The sequence below is a fragment of the Primulina eburnea genome, chromosome 15 (genome assembly GCF_022965805.1).
Source record: "Primulina eburnea isolate SZY01 chromosome 15, ASM2296580v1, whole genome shotgun sequence".
NCBI classification, from domain to species: domain Eukaryota; kingdom Viridiplantae; phylum Streptophyta; class Magnoliopsida; order Lamiales; family Gesneriaceae; genus Primulina; species Primulina eburnea.
This window is the reverse complement of record NC_133115.1, coordinates 35946156-35966729: the sequence shown is the minus strand read 5'-3', so window position 1 is coordinate 35966729 and position 20574 is coordinate 35946156. Positions and strand designations below refer to the sequence as shown.

The window sequence follows — 20574 nt, the reverse complement described above, 5'->3', positions numbered from 1 at the left end:
AACTAAAATGGCTATATACCAAATTTACTGACCAAATTTACTGACCAAATTTACATCAAGCAAAGAAGTACACTGCCTCAACTCAGAAGAGAGGTTGCATATATAAATATGTATAGCAATCAGTTAAAACAGAACAATATATTTGGAAAGGTTTTATCTAACCAGATTGCGTTTTGATCAACAAATCTAAATAATAATATCCAAAACATTTCTTGGGCAAAATTCGGATCAAAGGAAAGTTCCTTGTGCATCTGCATCATAAACGAATAGAGTAATCAACAAGAGAACCAGGACGAAACTACAAGGCTCCCTAACCACGTGGTTGTCCTCGTCCATTGCGGCCACCACGATTACCACGAACACGAACTACTCTGGTATGAGGTCGGCTCGAGGAAGAAGTGTTTCGGCCCAACTGTCTTAAATGTCCCCTTTCCCTTGCCCTCTCCTGTAAATTAATAGTAGTTGAGCTGCTATTTAGAGGTGATACTGGTTTCCCTCCAGTATCACCTTGTTCAGAAGCCACAGGATCTACATTACTGTCCGTGGTAGTAGTTACAGCCCCAGAAAACTGATCCGTTTCTCCACCTGTATCGCTTCCATCATTAAGTTTATCTGAACTTTCAACAATATTTCCAATCACGTCACTGCCATCGTTCTTCTCCTCTGGAGTCAGGGGAGGATCAATCTCCCCGACATCAAAGGTTACAGGAATAAAGGGTTCCATTCCTGGTGAATTTTCTGGTTCTACCGATTGTTCAGCCGGAAGTTGTCTAGATCCTGGGATATAGCTATCACCATCATTATCCGCCAAGTCTGCAACCATCTCTCCCTCTTCCACATCAGAGCCAAATTCTGTTACTATTTGCTGGATGTCTTGTTCAATTTGATCTCTCAATAGCTCCGGAGACAGGACAGCCTCACTTGGTTTCTCCGATTTCTCATCCGCAACTTCACCTGCTCCTGCTTCATTTGCTGGATCTGCCTGAATCTGTTCATCAACTGTTGTTTCTTCAATCTGCTCCTCTACATTTTCAAACTCATCCTTTTCTGCATCAACCAGTTCCTCATTAACACTTTGCCGAATGTTTGCCACATCATCTGATGATTCTTCAGTGAGTACAACCTCAACAAGCTTCGAAGGAGAGGCAGGCTTTTCTTCACCACCATCTTGTAGGCTCTCTGAACCTTTTGCCTTTTTCACCACAGGAGCTACCATATCAGGGATTGCTTCCTCTGGAACAGGCATCTCCTGCCCATCAGATAAAATTGATGCTGATGAGCGCTTCCGCACAAGCGGTGCTGTTGGTAGGGCTACATTTTCTTGAGTTTCTGCATTCTGCGAAGATGACAAGGGATTAATCTCGTATGCTTCTGACATGTCCACATCACTTTGAGGTTCTTTAGGTTTCGTAATATTAGGACGGACCAGTTTCCTTGCTGTTCTAGCATTCACCTTTCCTAAACCAAATCTTCTCTCTTTCTCTTCCACAGTTTTTGAAGCAACGTTAGAAGCGGAAGCTGATGGAATTTGGGAGACTAACGCAATCGACTGACCAGTTGAAGCTCCAACAGCCGAATTATTTTCGAGAGAGGGAGCCGGAGCATCTTTAGCGCTGGCAGGTTCAAGTTCATCACAAGCTGGTTGCACAACCTGTTCAAAATTTTCTACAGCCTGGAAGTATGCCGATGACATTTCATCCAAAATGGTACTGGAAAATTGTTGAACCACAGATGTACTCTCAGATTGACTGCCTCCAGAGCCCTTTAGTTTCTCTACTTCATCTTGAAGCGCTTTCAGAGCTTCCTTGTGATTCCTTAGCTCATCTGTGAGCTTAATCTTCTGCTGCTCCACAATCTCACGAGAGTCAAGAATTGTTTTACGAATTTTCTGACTTCTTTCTTTTTCTTTGAGATGGTCTTCTTTCTCCTTCCTCAACTCCTCTCTGTGCCTCTCCAACGCCCTCTCCAAAGTCTGTATTCTGGAGTCTTTCTCCTTCTCTTTTTCTTTCAGAGCTTGTTCGCCTGCAGAATCTCCTAAATTTCTTTTAGCCTGCTTGGCATCTTCTAATTGTTTAACCTGCGCTTGCATCTCTTTGATTTGATCTTCCTTCTCCTTCAACAGGTTTTCGAACTTCCTCCTTCCCTGAATATTTAATCGCTTATGTTTTTCCGCCTCAGATTTCAGCGAAGCCTCAGATTGCAAGAGTTCACTAATCTTGGTATCTCTCTCATTCAGTTCTGTTCTGCACATTGCAAGGTCCTGTTCTAAACGTGACGCTGAATCTTGTTTCTCGGACATTTTTTTCTCAAGTTCTTCGATTTGTGCCTCCTTCTCTCTTAAATTCGACTGCATCAGCTGAGAAGATTCTTTCAAGCGATTGTAATCATTAACATCAACATCCCTGCACTTTTCTAGCAACTCATTAATTCTCTTTTCAAGATGCACCTTTTCCATCTTCTGCATATCAATTTCTTTTCTACAAGCTTCCAAATCAGTTTCTCTGCTTCGAAGAAGTTTCTCCAAATTCTCAATTTCATTCTTATCCTTCTGTAATGCTTCACGGAGTTTCTGACATTCTTCAAAATTATGCCGGTTTTCCTCTCTGAGCTGTGCATTGCTCTCCCGAAGTAGTGTCAGCTCTCTAACCTGAAGTTGGAGAGATTTGAAGTCTTCCTCCGTGAATAATGCGGATCGAGATTTTGCTCTCTCTGACCGAAGTGATGTTTGTGCATCCTCTGATGACTTCAAAACACTCTCTAGCTGTGATTGCAATCGAAGCTTCTCTTGTTTCAACAAAGAAATCTCTGTTTCGGTTATTTCCTTTGACCGCCGGAGATAATTCATAACATTTTGCAACCCATCGTCATCAGTACAAGTCTGGGAAGTGCTTCCAAAAGCTATTCCTCTTTCTTTCTCAGCTGATTTGATGTGCAAGGCTTCAAGGCGACTGTGCAAGATCTTGTTCAGCTCATTGACTTCATTGTATTTACTATCGGCCACATTCTTATAAACTTCAAGAGCTAGCTTTTCTGTCTCCCATTTTGACTTCAGCTCATTCTGTGGAAACAACAGAAGCCAACTCAGAAAAAAGCCTGAGACAGACCATGTTTATGCAGGATCTCTCCTGCTTCCATTCTCTATTTCCATAAATAAACACTGTACAAATGCTAAAAAATGTACACTTCATACTCGAAACCTAATCATTATTTTGGTATCTATCACTCAAACTTTAACAGTATATTTCAAAATCTCTTCTAATAAATGTGGATGTCCGGAAGCATTTTTTTAGTTTAAATTCATCATTCAGCGTCCTAAAACAATTTTATTAGTATATTATACTAGAAATACTAATACTGTATTTCAATTTTAAAATATCTAAAATAACACTAATTAAAACATAAGACGCAAGACGACATCTACAGTTGTACAGAAATAATTCAGATATACATCACATTCTTGACATAATCTTCCAAAACATATTTTATCAAAATGCTACCAAACAACACGTCATTTTTCAAGACAATATAGCGATGAAAGAAGGCTGAGGACTTGCTTTCAATACCATTATGCGAGTGATAGGATTCAGAAAACCAGTTCATAGCGTTTCCGTATTCATCCTGATAATGCAGGTAAAATATGCAAAAAAATTAAAATAAAAATAAGATGAGTGTACTGTAGGATAGGAAACTACATTCTCATTTCTCAGCACATCTGCCACTTTGCGGAGCTCAGATACTTCATCTTGAAATGAAGCCAATGCCTGTGATGTTTTAGTCAACTCCTGTATTGTTTCTGACTGTAGAATAACCTGAAAACAACGCACAAAATAATAAAAAAAGCCTGGTAAAACAGCATAACTGAACATACGCATATGTCATCCACCAGAAACAAGCACATAATAATCAGTTCAAACAATAACCAAAACCACAAGGATCGTTAGGGTTCGATGTTCAATCTCCTTTCAAAAAGGTGAAAACCAAATTCGATTAGACAAGGTGCAAGAATCCAACAGAAACCGTATCCTAAATGCTGACACCAACAATTTTCTTTATTCCTAAATCCCAGAAAACACAGTCTATTATTACATGCAAGCCTTCTAATTCAGATACTGATACAGAAGCAAGCGCTATGTTACATACAGCTTAAGGTTCATAGCCCATAACATTTACTTGGTGAAAAGTAACTTGTGTTTCCCTTAAAATTGTACTTGCACTGCAACAAACAGTGTTTATGCGTCTTACTTAATTCTGGTGCCAAAACCTCAATGAAGTCTTTCACAATCATTTTCCTAAGTGGCTTTTGATGCTCACAAGTGTGATGTCTAGTTAACTGGCATCATGAAAACTCCTTCTGAACCAACCACAAATTTTCAATTACATCGTTCACGATATCAGAAACAATATATCCTCCAAAAACCAATGTCAATAATTCCACCAGATCAGAAACACATCCCCCAAAATCAGTGTAAATAAGCAGCACATGAAATTTTTGAGTACCTCTTCAATGGCTGTTATACTTTTGCACCAAGTATATAACACATTTTAGAAAAGCTTTTAGCGAGTTAATGATAAATCACTAGTCATGAGTAAACAAGAAGGTGAAACATGTAAAGTATCTTTTGACAACCTGTCTTTCATAATTCGCTTGGGCAGAAAGCCACCGTTGATGCTCCTGCTCCAAATCTTCTTTCAGAGTAGAGAATTGTGATTCCATTAACAAGATTTGTGACCTAGTGCAGTACAAGAACACAATAATCTAAGACAGAATAAACCAAATGTTGCAACCACAAACAAAATAACGCACTAGTGGAAAAAAAGAATACGTAAATGGAAAAATAAGTTAAACGATTAAGTAAAATGTGTCATATTAATATGAAAGCTTCCAAGGTAACCCTCCGTACAAGTGTGCTCACCACTTGACCGTAGCCAAACTATAGTAAAACTAGCAGTCTCACTCTAGAAACAAAATAACAGAATGTACGCGTGTGCTCATCGCTTCACCCCAGCCAAACTAGTAGTCTCATTCTAGAAACTAAATAACATAATACACCACAATCTCCCCTTTCGCATTCTCACCCCTTTCCCTTTTCAAGATTCTTCGGAGGCCTCGACACTCGGGCTTGTTTTGGAAATATTGTCATGGGCTCTAAAATATTGGCCAGGACCAATGCATTGTAGCCCATTAATATTAGAGTTTGTCATACGACAACATTACTCTAGTCCAAGAAACTCACATTTTAACTGAGCAATCTTCTTTCAGTACTGGAAATTTCAAATAAAGCACCAGTAAGAGCTTCTTCATTCCTAGCGGATGCAGCAATTGCCTCCTCAGTTTTCAATTTGCATTCATTTTCAAGTTCTTTGGCTTGCCCTTTAAGTGAAAGAAGCTCGGCTTCAAGAGATTTTCTCACATCATTGGCCTGTGATGCAGAGCAGATTAAAAATGCATAGCGAATGATAACATTGATCGATGAATTTTATGAAACCCAATGTACATCAGTGGTACCTCAGTTCTAAAATTTTCATAGGTCGATTCCATCTGTTTGAGGGCTGCTTCATTTACCTGAGCAATGCTCTTATACTGAAAAGCAAATGAAATTCAGTGGACACTCCATGGAACCAATGGCGCAAATATGAAAAAATCAAATACCTGAAGCATGTGATCTTTGCTAGACCGTGCCTCCCCTCTCAAATTCTCAATTTCCTCACGGAAGTTTGCCAGAATCTAAAGACATAAATTAAAATAAAAAATGTAAAAACAGATTTCCTCGTAGTCAATTGAAGAGAATGTCTCGAAAAAGTATTGAATCGTATTTTCAGAGATGCAAACACAAGTTAAGGCACTAAGTGAAATGGAAAAGACAAATTGTGAAACAAACAGACGGAGAGAATCAGAATGAAGTAAATATGACAGATTATAACAGGTAGATACAATCAAACACTAGCACAATTAGCAACCCAACATAGCCAAGGCAATCTCATGTGAGGACAATCTCTTTCCTCACTTTTTTCTAGCTTTGGGAAGGGGAGGTGCAATCTCATGTGAGGACAAAAGAAAAGATAAAAAAACTCAAAAACATAAGGATTCAGAATGAGAAAGCAGTGATAGTTTAACTACCGTTAACTTTCAGAAATACCTTTTCACTAGCAGAAGAGGATGGATCACCTTCGACAGGGTCAGAATCCTGAAGCAAAGAGTAAAGCATAAAATACGTCAATCAGATAGAGTGCAGCTAGGATAGAAGATAAATATTATTCGCAACAAGCACACGCAAAATTAAACCCAAAGATGAATTTGCAGCATTATTAAATAATCACAGTTATCAATATGTCCAGCAAACAGTAAGCATTGGTAACAAACAGAGAACAATGAAGACTGCTCTGAAATCAAATAACTATGCCCCCTGTAAACAGTTAAGAATCTTCTTTGGGTAGACAATAGGATTAAATGCTACCACAAAGCAAAATTTCAAAGACATTACCTTCACTCTAGAAGGTTCCGTAATCTTCGCCGAATCAGCACATCGAGCCTGGATAAAATACTTACACTTGTCAACCAAGTAGAAGCTACAACATAATTACTAGCAACTTAATTATCTAAAGACCTCTGCAACAGCAGCTCTCAACTCCACAGCAGCTACGGATTGCAAGGCACTGGCCAATTCTTTTCTTAATTCTTCAACTTGTCTAAAGGCACTATTCAAGGTGCTTTCACGCTCGAGTGCAATATTTCGAGCATTATCTCGCTCTTGTTGAAGCTCCCTTTTTGCCTCAGCCCATTCTTGCTGCGTTAACATTGTTTTTAAACACATTGATAGACAAAGGAGTGTGCGAGGTTGCACATATGGGTGCAGATAAATCAGAAAGCCTCTCAAAGATCAGATGTGCATGCTTGCTAGTATCAAACACCAAAACTATTTCATCTACGAGTCAGATATGATGAGAACTCAACATAGGGAAAAGTACCTCAATTTTTTTTACATACTCTTCCTGCTTCCTCCTCTCAATAGTTTTGGCCTCCTAATCCATGAAAAATTAAACAATTAACATACAAGGGACTCATTAGAAAGAGTAATAAATTTAAGGAAGACAAGCTACCTCACGGACTTCCTGAGTGCTTTGTATGGTATCCAAACTGGCCTAGACAAAGATAGAAATATCTAAAATAATAGGAAGAATCGACATTTAAAGCAAGTACCATCTGATTATTTATTTAGAATTTAAGACCTGCAAACGGTGAACCCTCTCCGACAAACTACGAACTTCATCAAAAGCTCTCTTCTCAGAGTTCTGCAGTATTTCCTTTTCATGCTTCAATATTGAGACCTATCAAACCATATAAAAACCCATAATAACAATTGCATGATATTTATTAGTTTTCAAGAAAGAGAAAAAAATCACCTCCATTGTTAACTTCTGGCAAAGTTTATTGGAGTCATTTACAGAATCGGAACTTTCACGTACTTTCCTCTGATAGTCAACTATCAACTGAGAGAATTCAACATTTCTAGCTATGACTCTATTATGTTCTTCTCTCTGACAAAACACACAAGGTATAACCATTAAACAAAGAGCTTAAGCAAATTTCTATAAACTTAAGTAAAGACATAAAGTAATGTTCTATAACCCCCCAAGCCATAGCCCAAAATATAGCTTCAAAATAAACCTGATGCTCGAATTCCTTCATGAATCTGGCCAGTTTTTCTTTGGCAAATCTTGCTTCCAGAGACAGCTTATCGCACTCAGCTCGAAGTGATATTAGGTCACTCCTGATTTAAACAACAAATACACAACAGTAAAGTCAGTTGGGAGTACACGGATGGGTTACCACTTCAAAAGGAACTATAAACGACAGTGGAAAAGAAACCAATGTATAATAAAGTTTTCACTGCTTTTGCAGAATCCAAATCTACATTGCATATAACTAACTTAGATGGTTAGTGGAAATCAATATCAAAATATATCTTTAGACAAGTTATGTCCCAAACCATTAGCATATTACTTCCAATCACAGAAGCCTCGAAATCCAACAGTTACTTCGAAAAAATACAGTGAAAAGAAGGACTAAGCAATATAAAACCGACCCGAATTTTTTTATAAACCCGAAACTGAAACGAATTTGATGAAAACCGAACCAAACCGAACCAATAAAAAAATGGGTTTATTCCGTTACGGATTTTAAAAAATAAATAATAAATAAGGCTAAAGCCAGCGAGAAAATAAAGGCTGAACCCCACAGCCCACAACAAAAATATATTGAGTATATTATAAATATCATTTAGTCATATAAAAAATTAATATTATTTTTTAAAAAATATATCTTGACTGATTGCTTTAAATCAAAAACCGAAACTGAACCAGTATATTTTGAAATTAAAACCGAATTTCTGAATTAGTTCGGTTAGGTCGGTTTAAGCAAATTAATGCTCACCCCTAGCCACAAAGGATCAGGAGAGAGAAATGGAACAGCAGAAAAGAAGCAGCAGCTTACTTGGATTTTGATAACTCTTCCTCAAGACTTTTCACACGCTCAAAAGCTTGTTCTGGTATCTTACTTGATGATTCCTGAGAAGTAAGAAACATCATATTTTACAAAGATCAGATAGCAATAGACAGATCGTGCATATATTGACATCCATGCACATTAATAGAAACATACAAGACTGCTTTCTCTTAACTGTATGACCTTCTGACTTCCAAGTTCTGCAACAATACAGCAGTATTCATATTCAAACAAAGATAAACACTTGAACAATCACAAGTCCATTTCCAACTAAAATGAAAGGATAAAGAAGAAATTGCCTGGTGCTGTTTCCGTGGGTAGACGATAAGCCGTGCGAAGTTTAAGTTCTCCCTCTTCATACAACTTCTTGTACATCGCCACCTATTTCCACATGCAGCATAATTTTACCAAGATGTTCATTTCAATCAGGATATGATATCAAATTCATTTGTCAAATTTATTTCTATTATGACATGCATAAAAGGACAATAAGATCCTTTAAAGCACAAACCAACACCTGAAAAACTTACAGAGGCGTGAAGTGATTCAATCATCTGTCCCTGTTCCTCAGCTTTTTGCAACACCGCATTAACTTTAGATGCTGTGTCAGCTGTATGTTTCTGAAGCTCCATCTCATACTCTTCCTGAAAATTCAAGAAATAAAAACCTCAACATTAGTCCAAATAAAATAATTTCAACACGAATAAAAGAGAGAAACGTCATCATGCCTTTAACTCTGCTTCTTTTTTCTCAATCTGTTGTGAAAGGTCATGAGCAAGGCTCCGCAGCTGGGAATTTTGTTCAACTAATCCATTAATATCCTTGAAGGTCAACTGAAGGAAATTAATAAAAAATAAGTGGATATAAAATTGTGATAATTGTCAACGAGAAGGTATTTGCATAAGATGGTTGAGAGACCCGGACAATATTTACCAGCCTCACAGATAAAATACTTTCAGCATCTGATTCAGCATTCAACTGGACAGGAACAGTGATCATCTCATCATCATAGGCAACATATCCACAACGCAACTGAACATCTCTACATTCCTTCAGAAGAACAGCCACCTGAGGTAATCGGAAAGCAAGCGTAATGCATCGTAAATATAATATACCAATCATATGCCAGAGACCTGGTCAACCCAATATGTGATCTGAAAGTATTCTTAAGCAAAACTACACTTCGCGCCAACATCATATTTGGAGATCAAAGCATAAAAAGTGAAATCATCTCCAATCAAACCTGCTTCTGAAGTTGAACGATCTCCTTCTGAGCAACAGCACGATCACGCTCTTGCCTCTTCAAGCTAGCCTGGGAAACAATTTGAGCCGCATCCTCAACAATAGCACCCCACATGAAAACCTATGTGCTTAGGTTAGGTTACCAGAAAAAATAGACCACACCCAACAAACCTTCAACTCTCGGATATTTGTTTCCAAAGCAGAATGTTCGGATAGGGAATGCTGCAGTTTTTGGTCAAGAGCGGAGTAAGCTTCAACCAATCTTTCGTGTTCCTCTGGAAGAGAGAGATTTCTTAAATTATTATTTTCAGATTCTCAATTGTGAAAATAAAACGATAGCAAACTAAAGATAAGATAAAACAGGCATTGCACATACATAGACAAAATCATGCTGGCTATATTCCATCAATTGTGTGTTTTGTTTTCCCTCGTACATTCTTCAAACAAGTTGCACAAAATAAGGACTCGCTAATAAAAATCTAACTCATGAACACCTCCTCAAGAAGGTGAACAAATCCAGTCACCCTCATTTAAAGTGTTTTGAGAGAAACACATTTATATTCCAAGATTTCAACACATATAAGGTTGTGCTGAAAAAATATAAAAACAACTGATGCACAGAAAACAATTGAAAAATCAATCTAGTTTTATATTTTCATCCATGAACTAACATTAGCAACACTACTACTTTTCAAGCTACTATCAATATCTATTACACAACTTGCAAACAAAAGATTCAAACTGTCAAAGCTGGAAACCTACAGGACATTAGAAAAGGTAATATCAGATAAACTAAAGAACAACCATCAATTTTTCATCACACGGTGACATAGAAAGGAAGCTGATCGTGTTTAAATTCCTTAGTTTAAATAGTTCCCAAATTTATCTGTTATTTCCCCAATATAATCGCAAGTATAATGATTGACACCTAGAAATTCACCCAGAATAAAGGTTTCAGGCTCATTAAGACCTTGTTTAAGTTCATAAAAAGCTCAAGAAGAATTGTTGAAACATACTAGTTTCCCAATATACAGAAATGGAGCAAGAAAAGGAAAAAAGCATAAATGTACATATGATAGAATGTTGCAGAAGTATATGAAACTTTATAAAACACAGACAATCCAGAAGAACAGACCTCGTTCATCCATGATGACCCTAGCTTTTTCTTCTATTTCATAAAGTACCTACAAAAGAATGAGAAAGCTTGAAGAAAAGTAGAATCGTCATATTTGGGATATCATCACTCAGTCGAATCGTCATATTTGGGATAGCATCACTTCATGCAAATTCTCCACATGCCATGTATATATTGTAATGACAAATGCCAACTCAAGATTGTAATTCCCTCTCTCAAAAAAAAAAAAAGATTGTAATTCTTAGATAGCGCCAATGCTCTCTGGCTTCAAATTTTTTAACAAGAAAATGTATTTTGACATGGCTAAACAATCAAATGTGATAGAAAATGAAAATCTGATTCACCTGGGGCCATTGGTGCACCTACTCAGATTGTTTACCACGGTTGAACTACTTAATCACCCAACTGAAGCAGCAGACACTAGCCAAAAAAATTTGGCCCCTTAAAGTTTAAAGTTTATTGATGCTAAATTAGAAAATAATTCCTTCCAAAAGCAAGTTCTAGTTGGTATTTCCAGAAAAATCGCAAGAGTGAACAAACGGTAGTTATTTGGTAAGAAACTAACAAACTGGTATTTGCAACTTCAAATTTATCAGCAATCAAATGGATGGTTCAATAAAGCATACCCGCTCCAAGATAGCTTGTGTTTGCTTTCTTCCCAGTTCCTCATGATGCAGTGCATCAGCAGCTTCTTGATATTTGGCATACATTTTGGCCAGCTACGAGGAAGTTGAAAATCTTACTTCAAGAGCGAGTAAAACAAAACAAAAAAAAATTCAATTACATAAAAACGAAACACCGTTATGCCCATCCATTTCTCATGAAATAAAAGAGATGTGAAAGTTCGATTCTTTTAAGGCAATTTATTCAACAGAAGAAATAATTATACAGATACAACTCACACTCCATCCATCCCTAAGGAGTGAAGCTGCTAACGCTGTTCCTGAAACTCCACCCGGAATCTTTGGTACAATCGCTCGGTCATCCTCAACCAATTCACCGGTATCAACCAAGTTCATCCATCTAACATTCAATGGTAAAAAAGATGAAAAAATAAGGTACATGGCCAAATCTGAAAATTTAATTTTGTGTACATCATTAAACAATTACAAATTACATAGAGAAGTGAAGATATATGGAAAAGTAAAACAATAGAAAATTAAAATGTAGCCGCCGTAACAAAAAAAAGAGTTTTCCCACATCTGTTCAACCCATAGTCATTGGCAAAATAGGCCTCCAAATAGTTTCTTTAAAAGACAAAAAAGGATAGAGATTCTTATCCTGAATTTAGCTGTATCAAGAAAACAAATCCTTAAGAAGTATGTTGAAGCCCTTTGATTTCAGCTGGTAAATTTTTCTTCTCTAAACACAGTTAGCAGAAGGCCACATGATCATCCTAATAATTTCTTTATTGAAGCACTAAACATAGAAAAAAAATCGCAGAAGAGAAATTTTATGCTGGCCCTTTGTATTCAGAGTAAATAATTTCCCCAAGGAGTGGGGCAAAAGAACAGAAACATAAAGCAGATACTACCCAAAACATCAATGACAACATGCATAGGAGGTAACATCGACTACATAGACCATGCCAACAATGGAAGCATAGAATCTGAGAAATAAGTTAACCAAATTTTCATTAATATGTGTGTGCATTTATGGAATCTGACTCACGAATTAGCTGTAAAACCACTCAGAGAAGGATGCTTTAGCTCATTTTCTTTCCTCAAACGTTCTAGCTCCGCCTCAAAAGTCTGAAGTTTCTCTTTCAACTCATCCGATTCCTGTAACAGACAAAAGAAAACGATTGTTAATTAGTTGACATAACATCTGATCCTCTCGACCAAAATTTAACAGATAAATCGGTGAAAACTATTAAACCAAATTGGTAAAAAGAATTAGCAACATTTGTTTTCAAATCGCCGAAAACAGATAATGATGCCAGCCTCGTCGACAACAGATAATGATGTCAGCCTTTTTGGCGGGTTGGAAATCACCAAACCAACCCCATAACTTTGTGTGGCTGAGTGGGCCTAGCAAATTTTGTGCCTAATTCGGCAAGATGGGGCAGTCCATTTTGGCAAGTTCGGAAATTTCCAACCCAACCCATTAGTTGGTGTGGCGGGCCGGCATGTTGACATCTCTAGGCTAGTGGAGAGTCGATTCATTGCTTGTTTCGGTGTATAATTTCGAAAACCCAAATTAATGTTCACCTCAATTAACAAATTTATTTATTATAAAAAAATAACTGACAAAAATATGAGCATAGAGAGATTGATGGGTATATGTTTGTAATTTTCTACTCCTTTCAGTTTCTATCCTCTTATCATGGCAAGACAAACAGACATTCACCTGTGCAAAAGTGCCAAAACAAAAAAGTAAAAATATAAATGAAAAATTATGACCCCGGCTTATTTGGCATTATTGTGGCTGGTTATAATTTTTTTGCTTAATTGGCATTAGTGTGGCTGGTTATAATTTTTTTTACATAAAAGTGCATCTTTTGCTAGCAAAATAAGGTAAGAACATTACCAAGAGCAAGAAGTTATATATTTACAGAGAAAAGTGACCATGGAATATGTCATACCATTTCCATTTGCTTCATTGTAAACTCTTCCTTCCCAAGCCTCTCCTTATGTTCGTCTTCCACTTGATTTAAATGAGTCTGCTCAGACATAGCAACATAAATTGTGGAAATTCTAAAAGTATCTAGACTACAATTAAAGCATACCACAAAACATTTCTCCAGGGGATGAGCACAAGGGGTTATATTAATAGTTTCAAATTCAAACAAAATAAAAATAACGGAGCTCACTTCTAAAGCCTTAATGACTCCCTCAAGATCCCCAGCCTTTTTCGACCATTCATCAGAACTTTCCTTGTACAGATCCAGGAGTTTGGTAACCTGTGTTTTTCAAAAATACTGAAAGATAAACCCAGTGGGAAATATCAAAACCAAATAGAATTTCTCCATGTATATAAGTAGCAGGCTGCAGGCGGCACGCCAAAAGTAAATTCGAGCAACACTAAAAATGCCATTGTTTGATTGTCTAGAGACTAGAAGGCCACATTAAACACAGAGAACGACAATCAAGCCATTATCCCACTAGGTGTATTCGGCCATATGAATCTTCATACGCCACTATACTCTATCCCATACTATATCATCATTTATGTTTAAACGAATTATATCCAGTCTACTGTCCACACTAAACACAAACAACAACAAAAATCATAATCAATTTCAGGAAAGGACATATCAACTGTCAGAAAGCCATCAAATAACAGAAAAGATCATGAACTCTAACATATGCACAAAACAATACAAGCGTAATAGTGTATTATCATAAACTTTACACAGTAAAACAAGCCACTTTCTTAAAATGAAATTGAGCAAAAAACTCTGGTCATATTTGATGTCAAAACACAATATACCATAAAACAGACGCCATGACCATGGTTTTAGAAGACTGTATGTGCAATCGATGCAAACAGTTTTTAGTCCACACAACATGATGTTTCACAAATCACAATCCTAGTATGAAATAAATATAGACGAACAACGACGGAATTCCGTCAATAGCACTAAATATAAAAACGAAATCTGGAAGCATCCACAGGTTGTTAAACTTACAGTTGAAATTTCAGCTGTAAAATGCTGCTCTGCTGCCGCAGCTTCCTTCTTAGTCGACAGTAACTCCTATAGGAACAAGATAAATGCCAAAATTGTGAAACTCAACAAGAACATCAGATACGCATCAATTTAAACAGATAGGGAGATGAAAGACGCAAAGAAACTCGAGAAAACATGAAACACACAAACCTCTTCCATGGATGCAAGCTTCTCCTCTAATTCACTAACTTTATCCTTGTGCAACTTCAAATAATCAGCGCTCAGTTTATGTTCACTTACAGCCTGGATTACAAAATAATAACTTACTAAGTTTGTAGCCCTAGTTTCATGAGAAAAAACCCAAACCATTCACAAAACAAATTCTTTGCCATTGTTAAACAGGAAACAGTAAAATGATTCTTACATCAGCAAGCTTGGAAGACATATCTGCCTCAAGTTCCCCGTTCTCTTTCCGCAGTTGGATGATATCGTCCACCTTGGCCGTTAACTCCTCATTTAGCCATGAATTATGCCTCTCAAGAAGCTCCTTTTCCTGCTCAGGTCCAAATTCAAACAATGAACTGATGTTAGTGTTGCAAGAGATAAGATAAAAGAGAAGATTTTACTCCAAAATTTACCAACAAATTCAAATAATACATTATATAAATCCAGATACAGAAAGCCTGATGGAAAATACTGGGAAAAAATGAACCACAAGAATTACATTCCCTAGCGAGTAGGCAACACCGTGGCTTCATAAATTCATAGACATATAATTATAACCAATGTTAATATATATATATATATATATATATATATTCAGCACTTGCACCATGCATTTCATCAATCCCCATCAAACTCCCTAAAGATATGTAATTATGTATCCAGTAAAATGTCATTATTAACACTACATTTATAATGAAAGAAACTGAATAATACAAGATGCTACTGACAAAAATACATTTGCAAATCCTGACACTTAATTGTCCGTCCAATTCAGTACCTGAGGCCCAAATTGTTTGAAATCAGAAATCCGGGGTGGTTTGAGCATTTAATAGAAAAATTCATCTTACCTGCAAAAGGCGGGATGTTGTAGCATTCAATCGCGCCAATTCAGATTCTAGGTCAGCTTGATGTGCTTCTTTTGATGCCCCGATCTCAGTCAAGTTGACCTAAAACAAAAGGTAGTTAAGGATTAACTAAACAACATTGTGATTTGAGCATCACCCAGTCAGGATGCATCACAGATTTTCTTGCTCTACATTGTTGGTGGAGCAAAGCTTTTCCATAAAAACAAATATACATCTAGATATGCATGTGTGTTTGTAAGTGATAAAAAAACCTTCAATGTTTATTGAACATATGGTGCATTAAACTTCCACAAAATACAACTACTATCGGGGAGTGCTGACACTTGAAACAATTTCAAAGGAAAAATGAAAATGAAAAAAAATGGATAAAAATTTTATGTACAATCTTATCAAGATAGCTCTTAATGGTGGCATTTTTCTCGCTGATTTCCAAATCCTTCTGCTCCAGGATTTCCATCAATTGCCTCTTTGATTTATGGAGCTCCGATCCCTCCAGCTTCAATCTTTCAATCAACCCATCCTTTTCCACCTAGTTAGCGTCCAAACAAAAGGAGATCTATTAAACTGGCCATGGACAAAAAAATAATGATAATAAGTAAAACGCAGACTTACAGACTGGAGGAGGAATTGTTGCTTGTTGGATTGTAGTTGCCCGAATTCAAGATCACGTTTATCAAGGGCGGTGATGAGTTCGGAGTGTTGTGATTGGAGGGCGGAAAGCTCCGCTGTAAGAGCAACGTATTTCTGTTCAATTACAGAGCAAGTTTGCTCTGCTGTAATGGCGGCGGCATCAGCCTCTGCCTTAACGGTTTCAAGTTGATTGTAAATTTCTCGAATGAAAACGTCCGCCTTATCCGCCACCAGTGAGGCGTCGTGAGATAGCCCCTGGAATTCTTCATCAGACAGAAACAACGGCATATCTATTCCTTTCCCTAATTTCCTTTTTTCCCAATATTCAACAGTTGGAAAAGGACTTTGCCCTAATTATTCGGAATTTCAGCGGAATCCATTCATGTCTAAATAATTCGTTCCAAGATTTCTAGAATTACACATGAGCATCAAGAAAAGATATCGTGGTTAATTTTATGACGAGTAATTAATTGAACAGGCGTTGAAGAAACCCTATGAAATTGAATCAAATGGAATGCGAGAAGACAGACCAGCGCGTCGTATTTAAGAACTGAGATTCAAAACGTACTAGTGTACTTGGGTTGGGCTTTATATTGGGCACTACTATTGAAAGCCCATAAATGGGATGAGTAACAAACTTTAAGTTCTTTCTTGGCCCAATTATCAAATTCAGCATTTTACAAATTTTTCTAAATTGACTTTTTCTGAATCCTTTTTTTAAAAAATAAATAAATTACTTACCCTTTTTTCGGTCGTGATTTATCAAAAAGTAGGGAAAAATCCCTCTTCAAAAAATGAAATTGGTGTTTAGCCCTTACGTAGATATTTTTAATTTGGACTCCCTGATGCGTTATAAAATTTATTTCGATTTGCTAATAACCTACACATTTGAGGAATGACATTGGTCAAATTTCATTTATTGAGGAATAAATATGTTGTGAGACGGTTTTACGAATCTTTATCTGTGAGATGGGTCAACCCTACCAATATTCACAATAAAAAGTAATACTCTTAGCATAAAAAGTAATATTTTTTCATGGATAACCCAAATAAGATATATATCTCACAAATACGACCCGTGTGCAGCTTCACACAAATTTTTGTCTTTTTTGAGAAAGACTTTTTCACAATGTGTTTGAGGGATTTCATATACACACATGAGGTTATTTTTTAAAATATATAATTCACCTAGATTATTTTGTCGACTACCCTTTGATTTTTCCAGTATCCTTTGTTCTCATTTGCTCTCTCCCAAATTCTCCATCTCATCAAAAGCCATTAACCATTGAAATCCATGAACAAAGAGACTAAAGCGAGCAATTACCAGCGACGAAAGACTGAAGCAAGTGAAGCTAGTCACCTTTAAGTTTCTCCGATTTGTGATGCTTCTTAATTGATTTGTCACATCTTTTGTTCGATTTCGCAATTTACTATTTGTTTTCCCACAGGTTATTGTGTAAAACAAAAGACTGACAGAGGGCAAATGAGAATGGAAAATAAAAGGAGGCAGATGTGTAAATTGTTCGATTAAGGAGTGGAAAATAAATTTTACGGTGTCTCAGAATCCAAATAAAAGATCCATGACATATTCAATTTATGAAGACTCGAAGAGAAAATTTTCGACAATTTAGCATTAAAAGTAAGAACGGGGTACTCAGGCAATGTAGTTCAATGTGAGATTCATTTACGTAAAATATCGAGTTTCGATATCCTTTTTTCGTAATAGTCAGTTTGGTCATTTACCTTAGTTAAAGAATACATCATCTAAACTATGAAAGAATACGCCCTGGACCAAAACAGTAAGAAAAGGCAGTGTTGTGATTTGTGCTCCATATGAAAAGAATTGATCCCCGCGATAAAACATGTCAGCTGATATCGTTGAATGCCGTAAAAGCACTGAATTGACATAAAATTTACACGGTGAGACCAATGTGAACATTACTAAATCTCCAAACAAATTAACAAAGTAAATCAACAAAATTGAATTTATCAATTGCAGCTATCTTGATTGTTAGATTTTAGGATTAATTGTTTTCACAAATTTAAAAGCTATTGTTAATGAATATAGAACACTATTATGCTCAGTTGGTTATTGATAAGTTTTGACAGGATGCTAGGTTCGGTCAATTAATTTAGGAAAACACCAAAATTTTAGCGACTATCCATATAATTTCTAAAGTTATTTGATTGGAACAACTTGAATAAATTATTTGTTAGCCAATGTGAATTCAGGCACAATATCCAGATAGTTCTGAGAGGTCATCTTAAAGGTTAGTGTTCATCATAATGTCACCTCATTCACCTAGGATCCATCAGATCATCTAAAGACCCAACCGAGACTCCATTTATTCATATTCGTTGGGAGGTTATCCGGGAACTCATCCAAGCAGAGCTCCCATACTTTCATAATCTCGTCGATCAGCAAGAAGTGGCCGACCTCCCATCATGATCTGAGTTGTCCTCCTAGAATACATTCTCGCATAGATTGAGAAGGTCTCGACCGACTTCTCGAGCCGAGCTCTATAGAAATCCGTGTATTAGACGAGCCCATGCCTCAAGGAGCTCTTACTCAGATATATTAATGTGTAGCTCGCAAAAATAAATCTCGCAGAGATTCAATCTAATATTATAAAAATCCAGAGTCCAATAGATTTAAAACTCATAATAAGACTCCAGAATCCTATAGAATTAGAACTCAACAAATATCAGAGTTTTAGTCTTCAAAGAATTCAAGTCGCATAAGGGCTTTTCTCTTATAAACACCATATTCCGGTCATTGTTTATTTATTCATACATTCACTCATTCTAATCACACACAATATTCTCTTTGTTTTATATTATCTAACTTGAGCGTCAGATGTACTCCACCAGAGCAACCTTCCGGTCATCTTTTAACGTTCCTGCTTGTGTTCCAGATTCCAAAGGTCCACCCAAGCTTCCAAAGCGAAATCCGACCTCCAGCTACCCTCGCGATTTTCACCAACATCACATGGGATTTACCAGGTAATAATTATCGATCGGATTCAGTCATCCCATCTTCAAAACATTAAATAATATATATAATTCAAGCTATTTCATTTTACACAGATAAATAATTTTTGTCGAGTAAAGACATGCATGGAATGGTACTTTTACAGTTCCCGAGACAGGAAATATCCCAATGGTTTGAGGACGAACCGTGCAACCCGAGCTGTTTACTGCCCTAGAGAACTTCCCTGAAATTGATTTAGCAGCAGCGGATTCGATGAGTGAATATATGAGTTATGACATATTCAGGACGACGACGACAACATTGGAAGAGATTTTTTCCACATGCGACAACTTCAGCGACAAAAAGTAATAACCAAGATTTTGTTTATTTTTTTCCCTTCATTCATCATCATAATAACTGTAATATTAAAGCTGAAAAGGTAGTTATAATTTGAAAACAGAGCTGATATACATATCGATTCATAGCTTATGGGATTATTATTAATTTATTAGTCAGACTCTCTCTGGAAAGTTTTCTTTACTTATTCATGACCCGAATTCACGATTTCATACATATCTTGGAGCTTAGCATTTATTACTCATATAGTATTTGAAGTAAATCCACATAAAATTTTGTGATTTCTAGCAGGTTGATGGATCCTAGAAAATGTTTGATCTTTTATGATTATATATTCAATTATTAATAAAGCTGGTTCAAATATGGGCATGTACACCCACTACAACAAAAATGGCTTTCCGCAGCGCGCATATGAGCTTTCCGCAGCGCGCATCGCACGCTACAAAGTTAAAAGCTGTTAAAAGTTCAAGATTATCCGCGGCGTGCATTGTACGCTGTTAATATTATTATTAACGGCGTGCATATGGACGCTGTTAATACAACTTTCCGCAGCGTGCATGCGTACGCCGTTACTAGTCATAAAAAAAATATTAGCGACGGTTTTGGATAAAACCGTCTCCTATCAGCGACGGTTCATAAATTAAACACCGTCGCTAAAATAGCGACGGAATTTAAAAAAAATACGGTTAAAACTTCGCGACGGTTATAAAAGCCGTCGCTAAATTTTGTGTAAATTTAAAAAAAAAATACTTTATAATTTAATAAATTTTAACAAATAAAAATTAAAAAATTAACCAAAAATGGAAACAAAAACAGGTATCTAAATCGAAACTAAAATCATATAAGTATAGAAAAATTTTAAGTGTTGTTAAATAGTGTGGAGGAAATGAAACGGAGATCGGTTTAAATAGATAATTTGCGCTTTGTTGCGACGGTTATTTATTAAACCGTCGCCGATTTCTTTCTATTAGCGACGGTTATCAGTTAACCGTCGCCGATCTACATCGGCGACTGTCGTAGATAACCCGTCGCTAA

General features: G+C 36.6%; 1 protein-coding gene across 1 annotated transcript; it reads right to left on the bottom strand.

Annotated features, from left to right (window-relative positions):
• Positions 1 to 73: 73 nt before the first annotated feature.
• On the bottom strand, positions 74 to 16742 carry LOC140813542 (nuclear-pore anchor). Its single transcript, XM_073172097.1, is given in 35 exon segments — positions 74 to 3058; positions 3693 to 3809; positions 4628 to 4730; positions 5235 to 5260; positions 5262 to 5420; positions 5507 to 5581; positions 5651 to 5725; positions 6138 to 6185; positions 6483 to 6530; positions 6606 to 6785; positions 6967 to 7020; positions 7099 to 7140; positions 7228 to 7326; positions 7402 to 7536; positions 7667 to 7769; positions 8492 to 8565; positions 8660 to 8703; positions 8803 to 8884; positions 9034 to 9147; positions 9232 to 9336; positions 9437 to 9571; positions 9747 to 9815; positions 9917 to 10020; positions 10881 to 10929; positions 11507 to 11599; positions 11783 to 11903; positions 12552 to 12661; positions 13465 to 13542; positions 13693 to 13782; positions 14512 to 14577; positions 14701 to 14793; positions 14915 to 15043; positions 15564 to 15662; positions 15964 to 16110; positions 16194 to 16742. Coding segments are annotated over 35 exon segments (6120 nt in total). The 5' UTR covers positions 16500 to 16742; the 3' UTR covers positions 74 to 310.
• Between the last annotated feature and the right edge of the window lie 3832 nt (positions 16743 to 20574).